This window comes from Fringilla coelebs, assembly GCF_963513975.1.
Source record: "Fringilla coelebs genome assembly, chromosome: 1".
Taxonomy (NCBI): domain Eukaryota; kingdom Metazoa; phylum Chordata; class Aves; order Passeriformes; family Fringillidae; genus Fringilla; species Fringilla coelebs.
Genome location: NC_140028.1, coordinates 112,750,236 through 112,773,452, shown reverse-complemented (window position 1 = coordinate 112,773,452; position 23,217 = coordinate 112,750,236). Strand labels below are relative to the sequence as shown.

Sequence of the window (23,217 nt, the reverse complement as noted above, 5' to 3'; positions counted from 1 at the left end):
GGAAAGAGCAGCTGCTGAAAATAGTGGACAGAAAGTCCTAAAGCCACCATGGCCAAGTACAGAACCACATTTGTAACTTGTGGCTCTGCTGCTCCATTATGGCATCCTACAGCCTCTGGAAGATCAGACAGCAAAGCCCTCACCTTTGCCATGCTCCTGTTGTTTAAGAAGTCCCATTGCTTCCTTTGCCAAGGAAAGAGCATCCAACCTCTGCTCTAACACCTGCTGCAGTCTCCACAGTTACACAGGAGGGGTCAGTGCACAGGTTGACCCAAGAGCTTTTTATCTACAGTTTGAGGAGCCCAGTTTTGTCCTCTACAATGACACTGAACTCTGACCTCTGCACTGAGCAAGTGGTGTTGTATCCTGAGACAGATTAGGGAGAAAACTATTTGTTTCCACTGCCATTTGCAATCCTTTTGGTCTAATGTTACTGTCATGAGTACATAGACATTCTGCTTTAAGCTTTGAGATGAGCAAGTGGAACAGCCCAGTCAGCTCCAGGACTCACCACTCTTGACAGTTGCAGTCTTGACAAATGTAGACTAAAAAACAAGATCTAGAAATTCTGTAATAATTTGTACCTTTTACTCTGGCATCTGCATTGCTGTGTGCACAAATCCAGCTTCTGAGTATTGCTTATCATAACTCTTGATATTTCAGCTTGTGTAAAGTAGAACTGTAGAATTCTTGTAAGAGTTATATTGCCTGAACATAACAAGAGTTGACCTGGAAATGCTTGGTGTTTATGTCAGGTGTTTGGAAGTATGATTTTAATTAGAGCAAAAATAATTGTGAATTTCTTTTTTATATATTATTGCAATCAGAATTTTTTTTTCCCTTAGCATTTTACATACGTACAAAAAAGCATTTCAACTAATTAGTGTCACTGGCACTGCAGATATTTTTTTAAGAACTGAAGTAAGCAGTGCTACTAAATACTTATTATTTGCTGTATCATATTTTTCAAAATTACAAATAATAATCACAAGAATCAGTTAAAATGGGATGTTTCAGTGCATACTTCCAAGTCTTTTTTTAAGATCACTTTAAATTAAGCTGTTAATTTAATGTTATTGATTTAGTGCATATGGAAATTTAGGTCAAATTAGTTTTCTTTCCTCCCTTATTGATAGCGGAAAGTTTGTACTGTGGCCTGATTTCACTCTGTGTCCTCTGCAAAGCAAGTAACCTCTTCCATGACCTCTTTGCTCTCTGTTGCACATCACAAATGCACCCTTTCTGTTGGACAGCATCATGTAGAACACAGTTCTGGGAGAAAGTTAATAGCAGAGTTAAATTGCAAGGTTCATTGACTCTCTGCAGGGAAAAAGGACTTGACTCTTGTCTAAATATCAGTAAGAGAATCCTGCAAAATATACATCAATCAGTATATCATTAGCTCAGTATAGCATAAAGGAAACAAACATACTTGAGGCTATTTTGTCCAGTGGGCAACAGAAAACTGTCAGAAATTCACCAGCGTAATATTGATGAAAAATCAAAATAAAGAGATATAAGGTATTCAGCTCAGGTTGCAGCTCATCTGGCAAAAAAAGCCTTTTGCTTCCAGTAGTTATAAGTGAGTTTCTGATTTCAGGCCCATAAGTAGGGGTTAGTGTAGTATTTTCAGAAATTGCCATAGACAGTTATCAGATCATCTGAGGTAATTAATTGATTCTTACTTAACAGCAATAAAAATAGCAAACCAGTCACTGAAACAGTGTGAAATAGAATATGGAGACAACTGAACATACTCAAAGCTGCAATGATACAATGATTTTCTCTGAGTTGATCTGCCTTTTTGGCTGCACTGTACTGTGGAAGTTGGAAGCTAGATATTTGTTTGTAGGGAGACTAAGAGGTAAGGAGTTTTAAAAATCTCGCCTTGTAACAGCAAAAGTATGAATAAGAGGTGTTTACATCAGTCTTTGGTAGTTCTGGTTACAAGTGTATTCTGTGGAAGTGAAGGGAGGTACCATGTATCTTATAGAATCTGAAGGCAGCAGCCATAGTACTCAAGCCCATATTTCCCAGGGAAGACAAAGGGCAAATCAAATCACCATTGGCAGGTGAATTGCATGATGGAAGGTTCTGCAACAGCTCTGTGCTGGACTGACCAATAACAATTCAGATCCAGCAATATTTAGCTTTAGCAAATGCTGTGCTGTCCATGAACAAACTTAATTAAAAGAATGCTGAGTCCAGCTTACACAGCAGACACAGCAATCTGATAGTTTGCACAAAGAGAAGAAATCCTGGGCATATATAAACTGTGAACTCTTTTAAAGTTCATGGTTTTAATTAAAGCAGTACTTACAAATAATACTCCACAGTGAAGCTGATATAGGCATTTGTGACAAATAATTTCCTACAATACTTTTTGGTATTGCTCTTTATAGGTTTGAGGTTTAGGAATTTGTTTGCAATTTTTGGACAAAATTTGGTAGAGCAATCTTTAGTCTGTTCTTTGTTTAAGGAATAACTGCAGAGTGTTTCAGTGATGGCCCAGTAATGCTGGGTACCTAAGTCACATCTTTTCTGATTAGATGACTCCAGGAAAAGGATTTCAAATGGCAGGAGTGCTTTTCTTGTGTCATTATAAAGTTCAGTAGTGCTTAAATTTATGTATGTGAATAACAATAAAATACTTCTGAAAAGCATTGGGAAAATGCTTTTCTTCAGAATAGCACTAATGAGTATTTTCTGTGTCCATGTGCAGAACCACTGTCTTTTCAGAAGGTGACCTTGTTAACAGACTTTTGACACGACTTAATGACAATCAAGCTTATACAGAAAATGGATGCTGCAGGTTTAGTTTAACTGTATTTAAAATGTTTGATGGATTTGGCCTTATTATTGCTAAATAGTGGTTGCATAATTATACTGGGGCCAAATCTCCTGTGACTCTTTGGAAACACCACACTTAATAAATTTTGAACCATTATAACATTAGCATCAGGTAGGGCTGGGCACAGAAGAAGAGAAATTTATGAAACATGTAGTCAGCACCAAGTCTAAAAGGCGCAGCAACTACTGTGAAGTCGATATGTCAGTGTGTGAGCCTCAACATCTCAGGATGTTAAATCTTTGTGTATTTGGAGCCTTTGGAAGACCATCAAACAACACAGAGATTCTTTTGAACGTACCTAAGACAAAATAAGCTGCTTTGAATAACCAAATGTCCTCTGTTCTTTAGACAGTCTTGGTTGAAGAGATAGCTCATGCTTCGGACAATGCCTACTGCAAAAAAAATTTAGGTGGAAAAGGGATAAAGCCAGGCTCAGCAGAGATAAGCCTGGGGGCATCATGCCAGTGTGTGAGGGACAGTGTTCTGATCTGCTGTCTCAGAGGAGATAGGGGATGGCCATCCATGTAGGAGCAAGGATACTGGGGTTATTGATGTGTTAGAAACCTCAGAAGCACCCGAGAATGGTCATGTAATAATTAGGGCTTCTTCCCCAAAAAACATGTTGGGATTGACAATCCAACTAGAAGGTAATCTGACTTACTGCCATGAAAGAAAATAAAATTTGCTTCTATAAATACATCAGCAATAAAAAGAGAGCTAAGGAAAATTTCCATACATTATTGGACGTAGAGGGAAACAGTGACAAAGTATGAGGAAAAGTTTGATGTACTTAATGCCTTCTTTGTCTCGGTCCTTAATAAAAACTGTCTGGATGGTCAGGACCAGGGCAAGGTGGTGGAGGAGTTGCATCTGTCACAAGTGATGTTTCCCAGGGATCAGTGTTGGGGCCAGTCCTGTTTAATTTCTTTATCAACGATCTGGATGAGGGGATGGACTGCACCCTCAGTCAGTTTGCAGATGACACTAAATTGGGCAGGAGTTCTCATCTGCTGGAGGATAGGGAGGCTCTACAGAAGGATATGAACAGGCTGGAATGATGGGAAAAGGCCAATTGTGTGAGGTTCAACAAGGTGAAGTTCCTGGTCCTGCACTTGGGTCACGACAACCCCACTGAACGCTGCAGGCTCGGTGAGGAGTGGCTGGAAACCTGCCTGGTGGGCAAGGACCTGGGGGTGCTGCTTGACATCCAGCTGAACATGAGCCAGTCCGTGCCCAGGTGGCCAAGCAGGCCCATGGCATCCTGGCCTGTATCAGCAGTAGTGTGGCCAGCAGGACCAGGGCAGGGATTGTCCCCCTGTACTCAGCACTGGGGAGGGCACACCTCAAATCCTGTGCTCAGTTCTGGGCCACTTACTGCAAGAAAGACACTGAGGGGCTGGAGAATGTCCAGAGAAGGGCTATGAAGCTGGTGAAGGTTCTGGAACACAAGTCCTGTGAGGATCAGCTGAAGGAGCAGGAGTTATTCAGCCTGGAGAAATGGCTCTGCTGAGACCTTACCATTCTGCATGACTGCCTGCAAGGAGGTTGTAGCCCGCTTGGTGTCCCAGGAAACAAGTGGTAGGACAAGAGAAAATTTCCTTAAGTTGCACCAGGGGAGGTTCAGACTGGATATTAGGGAAAAAAATTCACCATAAGGATTGTCAAACATTGGAACAGGCTGCCCAGGGAAGTGGTGGAGTGTCCATCTCTGGAGGGATTTAAAAGACAAGTATATCTGTCAGGTAGGAACATGGTTTAATGACAAACTTGGCAGTGCTGGGTTAAGGGATGGACTCAGTGATCATAAAGGTCTTTTCCAACTTAATTCCAAGATTCTGTAAAAGAGCTTCAGAAATACTCTTGACAAGGAGGCCTGCATTACTTTTAGCAGTTTCCTTCAGCTGTATCTGTTATATTATTAATGCATTGTGCACTAATAAAATCCATGTGAAGTTTAGGCTTTCTGTATGTACATCACTGTAAGCCTTTTGGTGTGGTTCTCAACAAGAGAGTGAAACTAGCCAGGGATCAATAGTTAACTGGCCATTGATTTAGCTTTCTATATTGTTAAAAATTTGTCCACATAAAGGAAAGCAAGCAAGGAAAAAGTCAAATGGAACCCTGGCAGCTGCACTTCATTAATTTTGTTCACCTCATGTTACTGCAGTGATGGCTCAAAATATGTCATTGGCAAATCTGGAAGGCTGCATTGTCTGGACCATTGCTATAGCAAAGGTTTAGCGGGAGTTTTTTTTTTTTTGTTTGTTCCTTCTTCTTATAAAACAAACATGTAATGTAAAAAGTCTTTGAAAGCAGGACTACTGTCACTTAATTCATATCAGTGTATCTTCTTTGATTGGGAAGGCACCACATGCAGGTACACAGGCAAGATCCCATCCCCAAGCCCTACACCACACCCTTCCTTCTCATCCTCCCTGAGGAGGAAAAGGATTTCCTGCTGTCACTTCTGTGATACCAGGAGGTGGTGGAGCTTGGGGTGACTTTCTTTTAGCTTTCACATTACTAGCCCATATTCATCCTATCTAGCAGTGAGTAAGTAAGTTAGGAGCATCCTGCCATGGCTGAATAGGTCAGTGAAGAGAGAACACCTCTAAATGTTCCTTGAAGACATTAGGTATTAGAGTGGAAGTTAAACACCAGGATTATAAATTCAGTACCTTACTCTGTCTGAAGCCAGGCATCTTTTGCACATGTGAAAAAATATGCTATATTAATATGAAAAAGCAGCAGGACTAAACGGAGTAGCAATAGGAAACTGGGGGGAAAGTCTTTTCGTTCCGAATTTTGGTCTGTGCATAGGATCAGCTTTTAAATGAATGTCTGTCTCAGATGTCCTGAAAAGTTCTCATGATCTGCAGTACTAAAAATGTGAATATTAAAAAATAAAACAACAGGAAGAATTATTGAATATGAATCTACTGAGGTAAATATTACATGCTTCCTCTAAATTTAATTTAAGCTTAGTGAGTATAAAGACTCCAGTTTAGAAATAATTTAATAAACTTAGATGAGACTGATGCTGCCATACAACTGCCGTTTTCAAAATAGTGAGCAAACACTGGAAAACGTGTGAAATACCACATAAATGTTTCCATATAAATTATCTGGTTTCATATATATAGATCCACATAAATTGCTTTTTCTATAAAAAAACATGACTATTTTTATTTTGAGGGGGTACAGAAGTTCAACCTAGATCTTTAAAGGAGACAAGGAGTTCAGTGCATAGGCTGAAGATCTGGGCAGTAGCCATAAGGCAGAGATGAACTAATTTGAGAAAAAAACTGCTTAAAGGGTGTTTTGAACCTGCATCTGAAAAAACAGAACTGTGTTTCTAAAGGAGAGCTATAATATTGACCTGTGTCAAAATGAGTATAATGAAGAGTCAATTTATTAAAGACCAGAAAATAAATAAATATTGATAATACTATTGATAAATAGTATAAATATTGATTATATCTCTTAAAGGAGGAGTTGCAAACTTAAATTCTCAGAATAAGTTTGGAAGATGGAAAAAGAGATCATTTGAACTCATAATCAGTGCTTGGTTTCCTAGAGCAAGCTGCTCTAAAGAGAAATGAATTAGGTTCAATAAAAGGAATTGGTACATAAGGTTTCCAGATAAACCAAGCATACTCAGTTTCCAGTCCTACTGAGATCACAGATTAGAAGAGTTTTGAGTTCCTTTTGGGAAAAAAATAACATTGCCAAAAGCTGTCTGCCCCTCCCTACACGTGTCTTTAAGGAATGCATTACTAAATCTACTGCGTAAGGAGCTTTAGCCTCAGCTCACACAAGAAGGAATTGTTCTTTCAGCTTTTCACGCATTGCTTCCAAGGATTATCTCAAGATGGGAGGGAAAATCCCATCTGAACGTTGTCCTTCTTTCAAAAGTGTCTGGGAGGGCCCAGCAAAGCAAACAGCAAACTTGGAGTTGTAGCACACGCCCCACTAGGGTTGGGTTTGGTTTTGTTTTTTCTTTTTTTCGTCTGAAATGCTGCTGGTGTGGTGTACTTCAAATCCTCTGTATCATAAACTTCTTTTCCTTCCTTGGCACAGGCCTTGGGAGCTGAGTGACTGGCCCAGTTCTTGCTTAAAGGCAGTAACAAAATTTCTGGCTATTTCCCCAGTACAACTGCTCCTGACTGCTGAACTCCAGAGCCTTGAAGCAGGATGTCTGCTCTGCTGACCACTGGAGTTGGTCTGAGCTAATAAAAAACATGGCCTTGACACTGCTGGTCTGCAGTATTCACAATTTCACCTTCCAATTTTAAGATTAGATTTTTTTTTTCAAATTGGAATTAAAAAAAACTATAAAAATTAATCTTCACAATTTTAAGCCTTTCTAGGTGTGGTTTTGACCACTTTGAGAGTGTCTGTCACGCACATGCCCAGCCAGAATGGTCCAGCTGCAACATATGCAAGCAGCTAAAGCCCCTGGAATACAAGGGCCAGAGGAGCTGAGGTATTATGCTCATACAATGATGGTGAAACAGGCTGCAGTGGGAGCAAAGGGAGTTGCAAAAAGCCATGCACTTCTCTGGAGAGGAGCTTAAAATGACTTAATTTCTTTTTTCTTGTTGTTGTTGGCTCATTCTCTGGCACTCAGTGTACCCACACAGACTGGCACAGACCAGGGTCCCAGAGTGAGCTTAGCCTAAGGTGTGAGGCTGTGCCAGGATTTCCTAGGGTTGGGACTGACTGGATAAGTTTATCCCTGCTTCTTTGGGGCTGGAGTGCGAGTGCAAACTGTATGAGGAAAATCCTTGGGCTGTCAAATGGGAGATCTTGACTAAAATGAACATCTGTGAGGATAGCCAGGAGCAGGCTTTTGATGGTGCCTTGAGCCTGCCCTGCAAGTTTGCATGTCTTGGGCATGGTTCTTCTGCAGCTGGCACGCACAGCTGGCTGCACGGTTGCTTCACCCCTCTCTTCATGAAGCAGCAACTTGGCCCAGTGTTGTACCCATGATTTATCCATGTTTGGCACAGGGCCTGGGAAAGGCAGAGGAAATGTGCTGCCACACTGCAGAGAACCCCTGCTTCTGTGAGCCTCCAGGACAGCGGTCAGCTGCGGTGGCTGGCCCCGGTCCCCCTGGGGAGGCCCTTCTCACTCCTGGGGGATTAGATCCAAGGGATGCTTTGGGAGGGCTGCAGCAACAGGTGTCTCACTCCCCCGTGGTGCAGGGCCAGCATGGTGTCCTTTGTGTGGTCCAGAGTGATAAATTTCTTCACTGAAAGGGTGGTCAAGGATTGGAACAAGCTGCCCAGGGAGGCGATAGAATCACCGTCCCTGGAGGTTTTTAAGAAACATGTAGATGTGGTGCTTAGAGGCATGGTTTAGTGGTAGACCTGGCAGTGTTAGGTTACTGGTTGGAGTTGATCATGGAGATCTCTTCCAACCTTAGTGATTCTAGGATGCTGTGAACTCGCTAGCAAAGCCCAGGCTCTGCTTGGCTGGTGGCCCCACAGCACTGCCTCCAAGGCTGCAGCTGCGGGGCGTCCAAGTCACAGCGCTGTCGGAGCTGTTTGTGGTGAGCATGTGGCTTTCTGCCACCCACCCTTTTGGTTCCTGCCCAGACTCCTGGGGTCATAGGATGAAGATGCAGTTCTGAAGCGACCTTCAGTATCAAACAAAACGCTTTCAGCTCTCTCACTGGTCAGTCAGTGCATTTTGGGACTGGAGACGATAACAAGTGAGATTTTAGTGGCCCAAGATGGGAAGTAGCATTTTTTTTATGTCTAGTGAAAAATCTTAGAGAGAATTAAATGAACCACAGGGAGCCTGATCCAGACACTAACATCACCATCCGTCCTGCAACCCTGGGAGCTGTTCCTTCACTGAAGGCACAAACTGAGCTGTCAGTGGTTGGGATTATGAAAGGCAAGTAGTTCATGGGGTGCTCGGACTTACAGTTCTGGTTAAGCTTATCTTGTCAACAAATAGGCACATTTTGAACAGCAGGACACTTACCTTTGACAGTGAAAAGCTCAGCAGTGTCACGGGGGTTGGGAAGAGAATATCTCACACAGGAGCTTGGGGAATCTGGGATGGAAAGGCTTGGGCAAAATGAGAGGCGTGTGTTAGGACCTCCACACTGAACATCAGAGATCTCTGCACAACTGAAAAAGATCACAAGGAGCCTCAGTGCCAGAGGCTGAGAAATAGGAACTCGTGAGGGAAGGTGGCAGTGGGGTCTGGCTGCACAGTGATAGGGCAGCTGGGTTCCACATCACCCCTGTAAAGCCGCCACAGCTCCCGGCTGCATTGCTGTGCAGGCATTTCATCTTGTTTCAGTTTGTTGTGTGATATATGGCTTCTGTGGGCTGATAATTCTCTCTAAAGGAAAGGGGTATTTCTCTAAATGCTATATTTGTATAGTAAGGAAAAATAATGTGAATTTTTCCATTTCTTAGAAAACACTGTTGTGTTGCGGAGGTAGCATGAGTGGCCTCATCTGTCTCTCTGTTTGCTGCATTTATTTCTCACATTGATAAAAGATAGGCTTGGAAATCCCTGTGGAAGAGTGAATATGGTCTGCTAGTCTTTCATTCATCCTCAGAGTGTAGCTAACTTTCCACGGATATTTAAAACAACGACATTTAATCTCTAGCACAGTTAAAAGGCTTATGTGTTCCTGGTTCAGAAGTGAAACACATTGGCAACGGTTCTTATTTATTTTATTTGTATGCCCCAGCTTGAAAACTGAGTAGTCAAAGGAGGAGCTCTCATTTTAATGTGCTGTGGGACTGAGTTGCTTCAGAGAAAGCAGAGGCTGTCGTGAAGTTACTGATGCATAACTCCACTTTTCCACATTAGTCTGGTCTTACAGGGATTCCATCAGCACATTTTTTTTCTAAATATTAGCAAGAGATGTTAGTCCTTGAGCATTGATTGGTGGATTAATCAAAGCCCTTGACCAATCAATATGTAGAGGTTTGCATAATAATGGAATTATTTCTGAAGAACTAAGCCAATTGGAATTGCAAAACTTTCTGCTTTGACTTGCTTTTGAATGCCTCTGCTTTACCTGCCTCTATTGCTCACCCTTTCAAAGTACCTAGTAACAATGAAGATGCTTCCAAATTCCTACATCATCCCTTTTTTTGTGTGATTTTGTGGTGTGGAGGGTGGATAAGGCGGGAAGTACCAATAAAACTTAATATAGCTTGCATACAGAAAAGGTGAAAAATGTAAAGGAAAAAAAAAAGACAGAGAAAGAAAATTATTTGCATTCTTTTCTCCTTGCTTTTCCCGAAGCTAAAAGTGTGATCTGAAGCTCATATTCCTTTTCTTTTCTTGTCTACCTTCCCTGCAGGACTGTTTGCATGATTTTCCTTCCATTGTCGGTACTGTAGCAGTTCTGACCCCTCACTAGCATCTTTTGGTTACTGGAGAGGAACTAGCTTTTGGGTGTGTATAAATGTAAATTGATGTGAGAGGAAGGAAGATGGCTGCAAGGAAAGATAACTAGAAAGGGAAATAAGTTTTTTCTATATTATTGAGGTTTGTAACTTCAGTTGAATTTGCAGTAAGTTCAGTGTTCACGTGTGTGGTGCTCCTCTCCTCTCTTCTACCCCTTACTTAAAGATGTGGTAATGACTGGGTATATTTTTATAGACAGCAGCTTGATAACATGCCTACTTTGGGCTTTTGTTTCTGTTTTGTAAAAGAGAAATTCATCATGCACAGTAATGTGCTGTTTTATGGGGTAGTGAGTCTGGAGATCCAAAGCTAGAATGCAATGGTCATTAGCCAGTACATCCAAAGACGAGCATCCATAACCCTGAGATCAGAATCCACATTAAACAGTACAACAATATTATATGCCTCCTGATTTTGGACCTTTTGGGGTCTCCATTTACAGTTTTTTTGTCTCATCCAAAAGGGTTAAAATTTCCCTAGAGCCTGAAGTAAGAGAAGCTAAAAACTTTCTTCAGCTTCTGATTCTGCTATTTAGCTACCTTAGATTTGCCTTAGTCATTCTTGTCTCTGCAAAGATGGTGTGTGTGGATCACAGCTTGAAGCAGTTTCTCTTTCCAATATTGTGGCCTTGAATGTAAAAGGCAGTGATGGAGCAGATATCTTGGTTCTGTCCTGTCTTCATACATCTTCTTGAAACAGGATGCGTTATTGTGTTTGACAAGGCACATCCTCACTGATTTTAATGGAGTGAAATTTGAAACTAGTTTAGTTAAACCGGGGCAGATGGCTGCAGGACTGTGTGTAATTTCATAACAGTGCAAGGTTGCAGTGCTGCTGCAAGGTTATTAATCTGATTTTAGGACAACTCAGCAAAAAAGGGGTATTGCTGTTGTCAACTCAATGTTGAACAGGTACAAATTAATTCTGCCTATTAAAATGTGTAATACAAAGAATTAAAAACTCTGTCTCAGAGAACTTTCTCAGAGAAGGTCTTATCTGGATTACTAGACAGTATAATGATTGCATATTGTATTTTTGGTTATTTAATATTAACTGAAATTATGTGGTAATGCCTGATCCCAGTCAGGCTTGTGCTGGCAGGTGATCAGATATTATGTCAAGCTTGTATCAATAAAAATAGACAGAGCCATGAAAATTTGCATGGGCATAACTAAATTGATTTAATGCAATCAAGACCTGGTTGTCTGTAGACAAGGGGTTTTTTATTGCTTCAGTGCAGTTATTTTACATATGGCATCTATGTCTCTTTCATGTTTCTATGCAGGAGTTCAGCAGGCAAGAATAGGAGTTGGAGCAGTTACCAAAATGGAAAGTTTAGCCTAAAGAGCTGAAATAAAACAAGAAAGCTGCTTTTGAATTTGTTTTTTCAATTATTCATGCTACAGGCTTTGCTTTATAAGATGTTTTCATTTAGTCTCAGAATAAACATGTGGCCTATCTCACCCAGGACCATAGGTTGAACTGCAGAACTCCCCCCTCCTCCCCCTGGCCCAGTTAGATCTTGTTGCTTATTATTAAGGAAGACATTTTTCATGGGGAAAGAACAGGAGAAGATACTATGAAAAGTATTCTGTGTTCTCAACCAACCTTTTTCATGATGAACAGGCTGAATGGGAAGTGTTCAGGCTGGAAAGTGCATCTGCTTAAAATATATGTTGAATTTTTGTTCTTTATTTATGTTAACATTAGCACATTTGGGGAAATCACGTTTTCTTCACAATCTCTTTGCTAAATTAGGACACAAATCCAAGAACACTTGTTCATGAGAGTAATTTTCTATAAATGAGTAGTGTCACTGAGTTCAATAAGAGCAATCGTGCGCAGAATTAAGCACATGCATGAGAGTTTGCAGAAATTTGGCAAATATGTTGCCATCATGGAAAGGTTACCCAGCTTTTCTTCTAATGCAGCTATGAATTCTTGGCTTGGTCCTATTTTGAGCAGCCCTCCTTGTACAAGTCAAGCTATTCTACTGTGTTAAGCCTAACTGAGGATATTTCTCTTATTTTGTCGCAGCAACAAGAGCAAGATCCCACAAATCTATACATCTCAAATTTACCCGTGTCCATGGATGAGCAGGAACTGGAGAATATGCTGAAGCCCTTTGGACATGTCATTTCCACCAGAATATTAAGAGATGCCAATGGAGTCAGCAGAGGAGTCGGCTTTGCCAGGTGAAACCTTTGCTCTTACTTTTCATGCACATTTTTTCGCCTTTGCTCCTTTGCAATTGCTTTCTGTTCTGTAGCTCTGAAGTCTCACAGGTGTGGAAGATACAGAGTGGCACCTTTATCAGATTGTGTCCATTCTTTCCACCAGGAAATGCCAGTGTAGAAGGATGTTCATTTCATTGTTCTAAAAACTGCTTCATTCTGTGTTGGTATATGTAAATAAAAATCGCTGGGAATAGTGAGCTATCCATTCAGGATCAAGCTCAGATAATGTTAAATGTCCTACAGCAAAAAGCACACACTTGGTAAAGAAACCAAGGCTTGTGCTTAGGAGATCCTGGGGTGAATTTATGGCAGTCTTTCAGTACCTGAAGGGGTCCTGTAAGAAATCTGGAGAGAGACTTGATAGTCTTTAAGGTCCCTTCCAACCCAAACCATTCTATGAAACTTTAAATATTTGAAAAAGATTTTGCAACAGGAGAAAGTAAACTTAGCAGCTGGAAGAGCAAAGGGCAGGAACTGTGACTGAAGAAATGTGTCTTCCTTGAAAGCTGCAGCTTCCTTGACTGCAGCTATGAAAAGAGCTTAAGAAGAAATATTTGCATAGAAAAAGCCCTGATGGAGTAGTCAGACATTTTAGACAGAATGGGCAACATATTATTACCATGTATTTCATTGTTAGTACAGATAGACAAGGCTCCATGTTTACTCTCAGGGAATATTTACATAGATTCTCTTCAGCTGGAAACATTCTCAAATCAAATAGTTTTCTTTTCAAAAGCCAAGAAATAGAGTGCTATATATAGAAAGGTGTTGAAAAAACAAATAAGAAGAGAAATTTGCAATTCTGCTGCAAATCGGTCTTCTGCTTCAAAAGAAAAGAGAAAAAAAATCCCAGATCATTGTTTCTACAGAATATTCATAACACTGTGCTTTGTAGGGAAGGCAAAATAACTTCTTCATCTTGCAAATTTCTCTGAAATCCATTATATCTTGGTATATCATGGCACTTCTGTTAGTGCCATAATACCCCTGAGTGAAATGAGGTACTGTGTGATAAAACGCTAGCTTTCAAGAAAAGTGACATTGTAGTGTTACCTCAGCCCTTGATGGGAAAGGTCATCATGCACAAACAATGTTTAGATAATATTGTCTGAATTCAATGATAAAAGGCAAAGCATTTTTGCTGAAAGATTCACTGCATTCTTGCAGATTATAACATGGTTTTTTCTAGCTCACTAAATGTAGATGGATAAAGTCATGGATAAACTTGCATTTTTTGAAAATTGACTTACTTTGTGAAAATGTATTTAATTATGGAGCGTATTTCAGGAACCCTTTAATGATCTAACTTGTAGGTTGTGTAATTCACCATGTCAACAACAGTGGGGTAAAACCTTCACTCCTTCAAACTATACAGGAGTTCTCCCACTGATTTGAGTAAGGCTAAAGTTAATCCAGGAATTTAGAACCATAGTTGAACGCTGACTCCTGTCTTGGCAGAATTATCAATACAATATTTAATTACATAACTAGCTGACTTTCTTTTTGTAAAGTGCTGTCTGGTATCTTTTTCCTGTAAGTCAAACCAAACAGGTTGTTAATTTGTTTAGCTTTGCTTGTAGTCCTGAAAGTTTCATTCTAGTGTACCTAGGGCATGAGCCCATGTTGAGTGGGTACTAATGCAGTATAGGTATGGGATGGAAGTTGGATTTCCAGTCCAAATAAGATTTTAGAAGTTCAAATCAGCAGCCCAGGTGAGGATCCTGGCTATTCTGATTGGGACCTTTTATCACAGTATATCTTGCCTGCCTGTAGAATGTGCCATGATGCTTAGCATTGCTCTAAACAGAGCCACAAAAGCACCAGAGAAAAAGTCTAATTTGCATATGCTGAAATGATGCAGCATCCAGCATTTTTGAAATGCGATGTTTCAAAGTTATTAATTACATTTTATGATGATTAAAATTCGCTTTCCGAGTCTGCCCAATCATGGAAATAGTCAATCTCAAAATAAGTATATTCATTCAAAAAGCACTGAGAAGTAAAGACTGAAGGTAGGCAACTATTGTCAGATTTTTCTTCTAAATGGGTATGTTTAGCAGTTTCATAGTACTGCAGGTGGCTACTCAATCATTTATAACCTGGAGAACTTCAGATGTTCTTGGATCAAAATTACCTTAGTTATGTCTGGTGACATTAACAGCCTCCCTTAGAATATGTGTGTACAAAACTAGCTCTGAGCGAAAATCAAGCCATGAAACAATTTCCTCTCTTTTGCATCCTTCAAAAGCAACTGAGCAGATTTTCCTGAATCTTTCCAGAGCATTTCACTGTGGCCTGAGCCAACTATGCCTGGGTACACCCCAGGGGAGATTTTTGGGAGGAGAGTTATGAGGAAGGGGCCAGAGAAAGGGAAACTTTAGACTTCGACTGTGGCTTCATAAAAGCCATTCCATGCTATAAACTCCACACATCTGCCTCTGCCTCACCCCTGGCCCATGCTTTTTACTTCAAGGCCATGTTACCTGCCTTCAGACTCTCCTTGGGAGCTGGCATTCCACAGGGCTCACACTGCTGTGGTCTTTGGAAAAAAATCAGCAAGATGAAAGAGAACAATACAAAACAAAGCAAACAAAAAAAATATGGAAAGAAATCCACAGAAACTCGATTTGAAATTTCAAGATATAATTTTAAAGTTGATATTTTTTGAGTTTGGCAAACAACATTAGTAGTGTTGTTGATGGTATGAGTAAAAAGCAGGTCAGAGATGGTAAGAAGGTCTTTGAGGGAGGCTGGAATTACTGGATAGGAGAAGGTATTGAGAGCATGGAGGGAAATATTTATCTTCATCCTGAAGAAGTGTTGCCACTTATAAAGAGGTAACTGTATGTGCTGGAAGACCTGGATTTCCACAAGCCCACAGAGGATGAATTCCAGATGTTAAGGTGTGAGAAGAGAAAGGAATGACAAAGTCACAGTGGAGGCAAAGCAGTGGTGCTGTTCTGCTAGGAGGAATATTTTGAGAGAGATTTCTGAGGATCAGTGATGTTGCTACTTTGGAGACAGAAGTGTCAGCCACACCAGGGGATAAAGAACATTCAGGCAGTTTAGGGATGCATTTTTGAAGAGGAAAAGTGCTTTGTTCTTCCTTATTCAAGGGTTTAATTGAAGGTGGTTGAAAAGGTGCTATAATTTAGCTTGAATAAATCCATCCTCTGGGATGGTAGTACAAGCTTAGATATTATAAGAATCATTCCTACTTTCAGTCAGAAGAATAATTTGTCACATCCTGCATCTTACCCAGGAAATTGCTTTATAATTTAATATCTCATGTGAAACAGAGATATTAAACTGATTTCCAAACTGATTTGGAAATCCCAAACGTGCTCCAAAGACTTTGTGTGATATCTGTAAAATATTCCAATGCCTGTGCTGATACATTTCCATTGAAAGGCCTCCCTGGAAAAGCCTCAGAGCAGCACTGCAGGGTGGTGGGGAGGTCTGTGTGGGGATGTATCTCTGAGACCCTCAGATTTCCATCTGCTGTTGCAACTTGGAAAAATTTTGCTGGACTTCATACATCCCTAAGAAAACTAGCAGGCATGAAGGGGCACTTTCAGGAAGAAGCAGGGAGAAGCAAACTTCAGGGAAGGACAGATGGATCAGGATCGCTAGACAAATATCAATGGGACTCCATAAGATGAAAATGAATATGCAGCTTTGAAAAGTGATGAGGGAGGAAACTGGAAAACTGGGAGCCATCAGGTATTTTGGCTGAGTAATTTGCATTATCCAAGCCTGAGGTACTGTGAGTTTAATTGAAGAACTCTTTGGGCTTTGGAAAAGAGAGCAATGAAATATTGGTATATACCTTGGGGAGGGACTTAACTGGTACCACTGAATCGATGAAATAAAAATTGCTTTTTATAACCCCACAATAAAATACCATTCAAGTATTATTTAAGTATCTTCCCTAAAGAGATAGTAGTGTTAATAATACCATACGCAGGTTTGTCACACTCAGCTGAACAGCAGAACAAGCATTTTATAGGTCCTTTTAAATGATAAAGTACAAAGAAAGAGTTAGAAGCCACTAACTTTTTTATTTTGTTTGCTGTCTTGTAACTTAAAACGACCTTGCAAGATTCCTCCCACAAGCAACATTTTACAACGAAGTCATAAGCTTCTGAAAACAGAAATTTATGATGGAAATGCTGACAGTCAGACAGTCAAGCATTGCACTGCTGGCAGGCACCAGTACAATACTTAACCTGAGACTGTGAAGACAGTAGCATAAATCAGCCTAGGTCTAGGTGGAAATGGCTGTGTGCTCCTACTGTTCTTTTCCAGTAACGTGAGAAAATTTGTACAACACAAATGGTCACAAAAGAATGTTACAATGCTGTTCCCAGCAAATGGCCAAAGTCAAGAGATCCCCAATTAGCTGTCACCTCAGAGCAGAGATATACATCCGGGAGATGCTTCCATCCCTTTGTGACCTAACTGGGGGTCTGCAGCGAGGCATTTAAACACTCTGCTGTTGGGACTTTGGGCTTCATCTTCATCTTTTCTCTACCTTATTCTTCTGGAAAAGGTTCTAATGGATTGCTTTTCTTTGCTTTTTCTGTCTTTTTTTACTAAACTTATCTCCTTCTTCTCCCCATTTTACATGTCTTAAATTCAGTCTTTAGAAACAATATTCAACTTGGCAACTAAAAGGGAGCAACAAAAACTAGGAAACAAGATTTTGAGCCATCACAGGATCATTATTCTATTTATAGAAGCTCTGCATGGATTTCAGTAGAAATGGTTATGCTCCAGTTTCCACTGAAGTAAAACAAGAGAGATTAGCCTTTAATTTCTCTGGTTTTGGGGTATTTTTTCCGTAAAGGAGGCTGTGTATCTTTCAGAGGTTTTCAGGGTAATGTATATGTAATGAAGTTATTTCTTCTGACCCCGAGAGGTTTCTCTGTGGAGAGCACTGTAAACACAGACACTGTAATGCAGAGATACTCAGGCAGCTCACCTTGGCATAATGGGTGATGCTGCAAAGTATGGAATGAACCACATCTCAAGAGGAAAAGAGTGGTTTCTGTAGATTTTTTATATTTATCTGAGAAAGTAAACAACCTCCTGTTGTTCAAGCAGACAGTTGAAGAATATACAGGCAAGACATGTTGGGAAAAGATATAATTTGTGAGCCATGAGGAGAACTTGTCAAAATAAATGTCTTCTTAGGCTGTGAGTGGCAAAGGGAATAGCTTTTTTTCCAACATAAAATGGATTCAAACCAAAAAGCACAAACATTTTGAAGCAATCCCTTACTGACTGAAAAGTTGGGGAGATAAGATACCTAAATCTGTTACAGAGAAGGAGGAAATCTGGTTGCAGCCACATCAGGGTCTTAGAATGCCTGGAATTAAATTAGCAAAATTAATTAAAAAACTAGTCAATGTGTTTCCATGGAACGATGAAAAACATAGGAAACCTCATGCTAATCAAAACTGTCTTGTTTAGAGATGCTCTTTAGAGTATTTGAGACCTGAAGATCATTTTGCCTCACATCTTTTATATCCTAGGCAGTTGAAATACTACCTGTTACCTAATATTGAGATAATGCCCATGTCTTACTAAAATAAGACTTTCAGAAATTATTCTAAGACATCCACCAGAAAAAAAGGACCACCAGTTTTCTATCTAATGTTTGCCAGTGGATCATCTTCCTTACAGTTAAATGTTTCTGCCTAATTTCTCTTTTGAATTTATCTGGTTCTTGTCACAACTTTCTCAGGAAGAGTGAAGTCCTTAGTCCCTGGTTTATTCTCCCCACAAAGGTACTTATGCAGTGCTATCAGACTGCCTCTCCAGTCTTTTTCTTGGTATGCCAAAGAAATTCAGTTCTCTGGTGTGTATTCTAGCAATGGTCTCCATTCTTTGGGCTCCCCTCACTGTAAAATACTGTTACTACCTACCTGCTTCCATCTTTGCAAAATGCCTTAAATAGTAAGGAAGCATTGTTCTCAAAGATTTATTATTCCCACTCTTGTAAATGTAAACAATATCATTATGTTGATCATAACATAAATGTGATGGTAAAAATTTAAATATTTACTCTGGATATTAAAAAAAATAGTCCTGATTCTCATTTATATTATTATTATTAAGCAAAGTGACTATAGGATATATGTAAACCAAACCCACACTTTTCCACTAAGTGGTAATTACATGGTGCTGAATATTTCTCAGGTAATAATTATGTAATTACCATGGTATTCCTTATATAAAAATTGTATTAAGTTGTTTCTTGACACTGCATCAATCTTTATAATAAGCATGTATAAGAGCTTTAGGTAGGCAGTTAAAATAACCTCTTCCTCTTCTCTTCTCTTCTCTTCTCTTCTCTTCTCTTCTCTTCTCTTCTCTTCTCTTCTCCTCTTCTCTTCTCTTCTCTTCTCTTCTCTTCTCTTCTCTTCTCTTCTCTTCTCTTCTCTTCTCTTCTCTTCTCTTCTCTTCTCTTCTCTTCTCTTCTCTTCTCTTCTCTTCTCTTCTCTTCTCTTCTCTTCTCTTCTCTTCTCTTCTCTTCTCTTCTCTTCTCTTCTCTTCTCATGTTAAATGTTCCCTATTACTTCTAACCCCACATAATGACTGCTTTGGTGCCATTGTGGTCTGTAGAGAGATATATAATATTAATATTATAAAATAAATTATTTTAATTTTATTTTTATGATATAATAATAGAATATAAATATAATAAATATTTAATAGCAAGATCTGAACATCAAATTATTTGGTTCTGATGTTTGTTTAAGCATACACTGTTTAAGTTTGTTTGGATTTTTTTTCTTTTACTTTTCATATTGAAGTATCTTTAGTTTACAAAATTTAGCTAGAAAAAAATCATAAAAACATTCTTCAGATTTAAAAAAAAAATTACTTCTTTTCAAATTGGACAGAATATAGACAGTCTCATTACTTATTTTGTATTTGGGATCCTTACAACTTATTTTCCAGAACTGGGAGATATATAGACACAAGTAAAAATAAATTACCATGGATTTATTAGTTCCTCTGGGTTTATATAATTATCTGTACCTTTTTAAAAATTATAAAACCTATGGCTTTGATAATTATTTTTTTTTCTGCAGTGCACTCTCAGTTCAAAATAATATTCAGATGCATTATTGTTATCTCCATTGCATTTAAAGATGAATTATTATTTTAGATCCTCTTAGGATCAACACCAAAAATATACAATTGAAAGGAATTTGAAAGTGATACTTCACAAATTAGCTAATCAGAGCAAATTTCTACTATGATGTGAAGCTGTTTTCCTTCCCTTTACAGCAAGTGTTGAATATCTATATCTTTCAGTAGAAAGTTTTGAAGCATCTAGGATCTTTATCTTTTATCCAGAATATTATATTTTGTCATATTTTTTTCCTATCAATTACGACAGGAATGCCAATATTAAAAAATGTGTTTAAGTGTGTTCTTCCCCCAGGTTTTCCTGTGCTTAGCTGACATCCTTTCTCAGAAAACCTTTTAACATGTAACAATTCCACTAGTGATATTTTTATTAAATCCCAGTCTCGTGCAACATTTTGAAACATTGCTAGCTCGTATAAGAAGAATAATTCATAGCACATTCTACAATAGAGGAGTGCTGCAGCTTTCTGAAGGAAAAGTAGGAGGAATTTATTAATGTGGGCCTAAAGAAAGTGTGTTTTTGGGACCTCTGCCCAGATACAGCTCGTCCTTATGGATAAAACAAGAAGAGGAGTAATGTGTGAATCTGTGTGTGTGGATAGTTTCAACTCATGTATAGGTGCCTGCCATAGGCATTGACACATAAAAAAAACACATAAGTGGCTGATATTGGTCAGAATTTTGACCAAACTAAAACCAGGGTGTTGTTAAGGCAAGAATCTGATAATTTTGCTGATATATCTGGTTGCTCTGTTCCACTAATTTTTCCCAGTCAGTCAGTGAGCGAATCATCCTGAAGAACTCAGTTTGAAAGGTTTATTTCTAAGCAAAGGGGTGTTGTGGACTATTATAATTGATGTTTGGGTGGACCTGGGGTGGACCCTTCCTGATCAGTGCGTGGCTGCCCGGCTGGGGGAAAGGCCACCCCCACAGGCAGGAGCTGCAGAAAGCACAGGAGGGCTCAGGTGGGGTGGGCAAAGGATGGATGCAGTTGTTACTCAGCAACACATCTGAGGGCAGCATGTATAGAGGGCTTTGTCTATTGTGCTGCCTTTTCAGGCCCAGTCGATAATGCCAGTGTCGGTTTCAAGCGAAGCGTGTGCCAGATTACAGATAGCCAGCAATGGCATTCGAGAGCCGTTAATTGTGAAACTTGAGAGGAAAATGTGCACATTCTTTTTCAGAGTGCTATTCGAATTATGGGCTTTTTATCCCAGAACACTGTGGGTTTCACTTTTATTCTCTTCCCACATAAAACGCATGAAGTGCGCCGAGTCTCTTTCATTTGGCAGCTTATATATTGCGTTCTTTGCAGGGATTGCTTTGGCTTGTTAAAACGTACCCCATGTATTAAAATGAAATTGTCACTGCTGTGTGGTGCAACATAACATGGTTTGACACCAAGTGCCTGCAGCTACAGAAAACAGACTTTTATTGCATTTATTCTTTCAGAGACAAGAGTCTCTAAAGGCTCGGCGCAGACACTCGCTTAGTTAAATCTGAATGAAGCCAAAGCGAACAATCTAAGTCACTGTCTTTGTGCTTGTAGAAATAGCCCAGCCCACATGATACACAGTGGTACAACCTGCAAGGGAAAAGTTTTAATTTCATCTGAAACAATTGGACAATAGGCTGACTTCCTGAAAGAATTAAATGGGAAAGCAGGATTTTTAGGTTTTTGGGGTTTGTTTTTGTTTGTTGTTTTTTTTTTTGTTGTTGTTGTTTTCGGTTTTTGTTTTGGTTTGGTTTGGTTTGGTTTTTTTTTAGTTTCTTTGTGGTGTGATGTGGTTTTTTGGACTCTGGCAGAATAGTATCCTGGGAGACAAACTGCTGCTGTGTGTGAACCACTCTTTCCGCAAACTGTATGACAGGAAGAGTAGTGGATAAATTCATTTTAAAGTGATCTAGACTGGTGAGAAGTAAGCAATATATATGTCAGCAGAGTTACTTTGTGGAGGATACCTGGAGGTAGATACTGGTGTATTGATGGAGCATTGAACATGGTTTTAAAACACAACTTTTCTATGAAATGACTTGCTTTCCATTTCTCTCTTTTCCTCTTTTCAAAGTTTCTAAACCCCCTCTGTAGCAAAGTTAACTCTTTTTCTGGACTTGTATGCAGTTAATTTAGAAGATCTGAAGCAACAGTGAGTTTCCAGATGTGGTATAACCACGGTTTGAGATTTGACTAGTAACTTTGTATTCTTAACAATTCTTCAGAAATGCATTTACCAATTTACTGTTAATACTTTAACGTCTCAATGCTGAAAGTTATCCTGAACTCATAGAAGATAAACAGTAAGGCATTTCCTCAGCTGGTGTTACACATAAATTTCTGTCTTCAGCCAGAACTCAGCTTTATGTTGTAATAGTCATATGTGCATTGTCTTTGGTTTTACTATAAAGCCTGTCTTTGCAGGTTGTTTTCTTAACACTGTAATCCTTAATAATTGTTGTTTAATCCTCTGCGTTCTTCTCCAAATCCTGCAATTCATGACTTTAAGCCATTTGAAGTTATTTTGGGTGCAAAAGAAGTCTAGAAACGTGTCCATTGCTTTTCCAAGCAGCACGTGAGAGCATACAGGATGTCCTTGTTCAGGGTGATGCCCTGGAGCCAGAAGGGGACTGTTCACTGACAGGGCTGTGGCTCAAACACAGCTGGGAGCGCAGCTGCGGGCGGGGAGGGTGGCAGGTCCTCCTCAGGAGCCACACTCTGTCCTAATGGGCTCTACCAGTTTCTCTGCAAAAATCAGCAACAACAGCTTTGAAGGTTTCTCTCAGCAACTGTGCTTGTGCTTTTTTTTTCTCCTTCTGCCTTTTTTTTTTTTGCTGACTGAGTGCTCCCATAACAGTCTAGTAACACAAATTGCCTCTACCCATATCCCACTCTCTTCTCTTTTCCAGAATGGAGTCTACAGAAAAATGTGAAGTAGTAATTCAACATTTTAATGGCAAATATCTGAAAACCCCACCCGGTCTACCAGGTAAGTCTAGCCATCGTTGTGAAATTTAAAATTCACTGAAGAGTTTAGAATACAGAAATACTGGAATTTATCTTGAGAGTGGCTTAAATTACTGCCCCTGCTAAGAGGGCATATAACCTCCCTGGCTGAATCCTATCTTTTATGACCCATAGCAACTTTTTCTTACCCTGGTTTGTATGTTTTAAGCATTTGTGCCTGACAGTAGCAAATTTAAGAACATATAAAATTCATGTTGTCTTGCTGTGTTTTTTCCTCTTGAATGTTGTTTTCTTGGGGTTTTTTGGGAGGTTTTGTTTGTTTGGTTGGTTTTGTATGTTTTTTTCCCCCCAGTTAGTATAGGGACCACATAAGGAAATGCCAATGTTTTTCTAACAAACTAGGAATATAACTTATATAAAAGCTTGATTTGATTCATTATCAATTATAGCTTTATTATCGATTATTAAATATCCAGGATTTCAGGTTGTAGCAGCTTTATATTCATTGCAGTTACCACTTAGCATTGCTAGCTACTGGTACCTGTATTAACAGAAGT

General features: G+C 39.5%; 1 protein-coding gene across 2 annotated transcripts in view; it reads left to right on the top strand.

The window, feature by feature from the left end:
• The window catches only part of RBMS3 (RNA binding motif single stranded interacting protein 3), a gene marked incomplete at its 3' end in the record, with an annotated part of 434,589 nt that overhangs the window by 274,576 nt on the left and 136,796 nt on the right, over positions 1–23,217 (top strand). For both annotated transcript variants that reach the window (XM_084221492.1, XM_084221493.1), the window contains exons 5-6: positions 12,335–12,492; positions 22,603–22,682. In XM_084221492.1, coding sequence (XP_084077618.1) covers positions 12,335–12,492; positions 22,603–22,682 — 238 coding nt within the window. The remainder of the gene's footprint in view (positions 1–12,334; positions 12,493–22,602; positions 22,683–23,217) is intronic.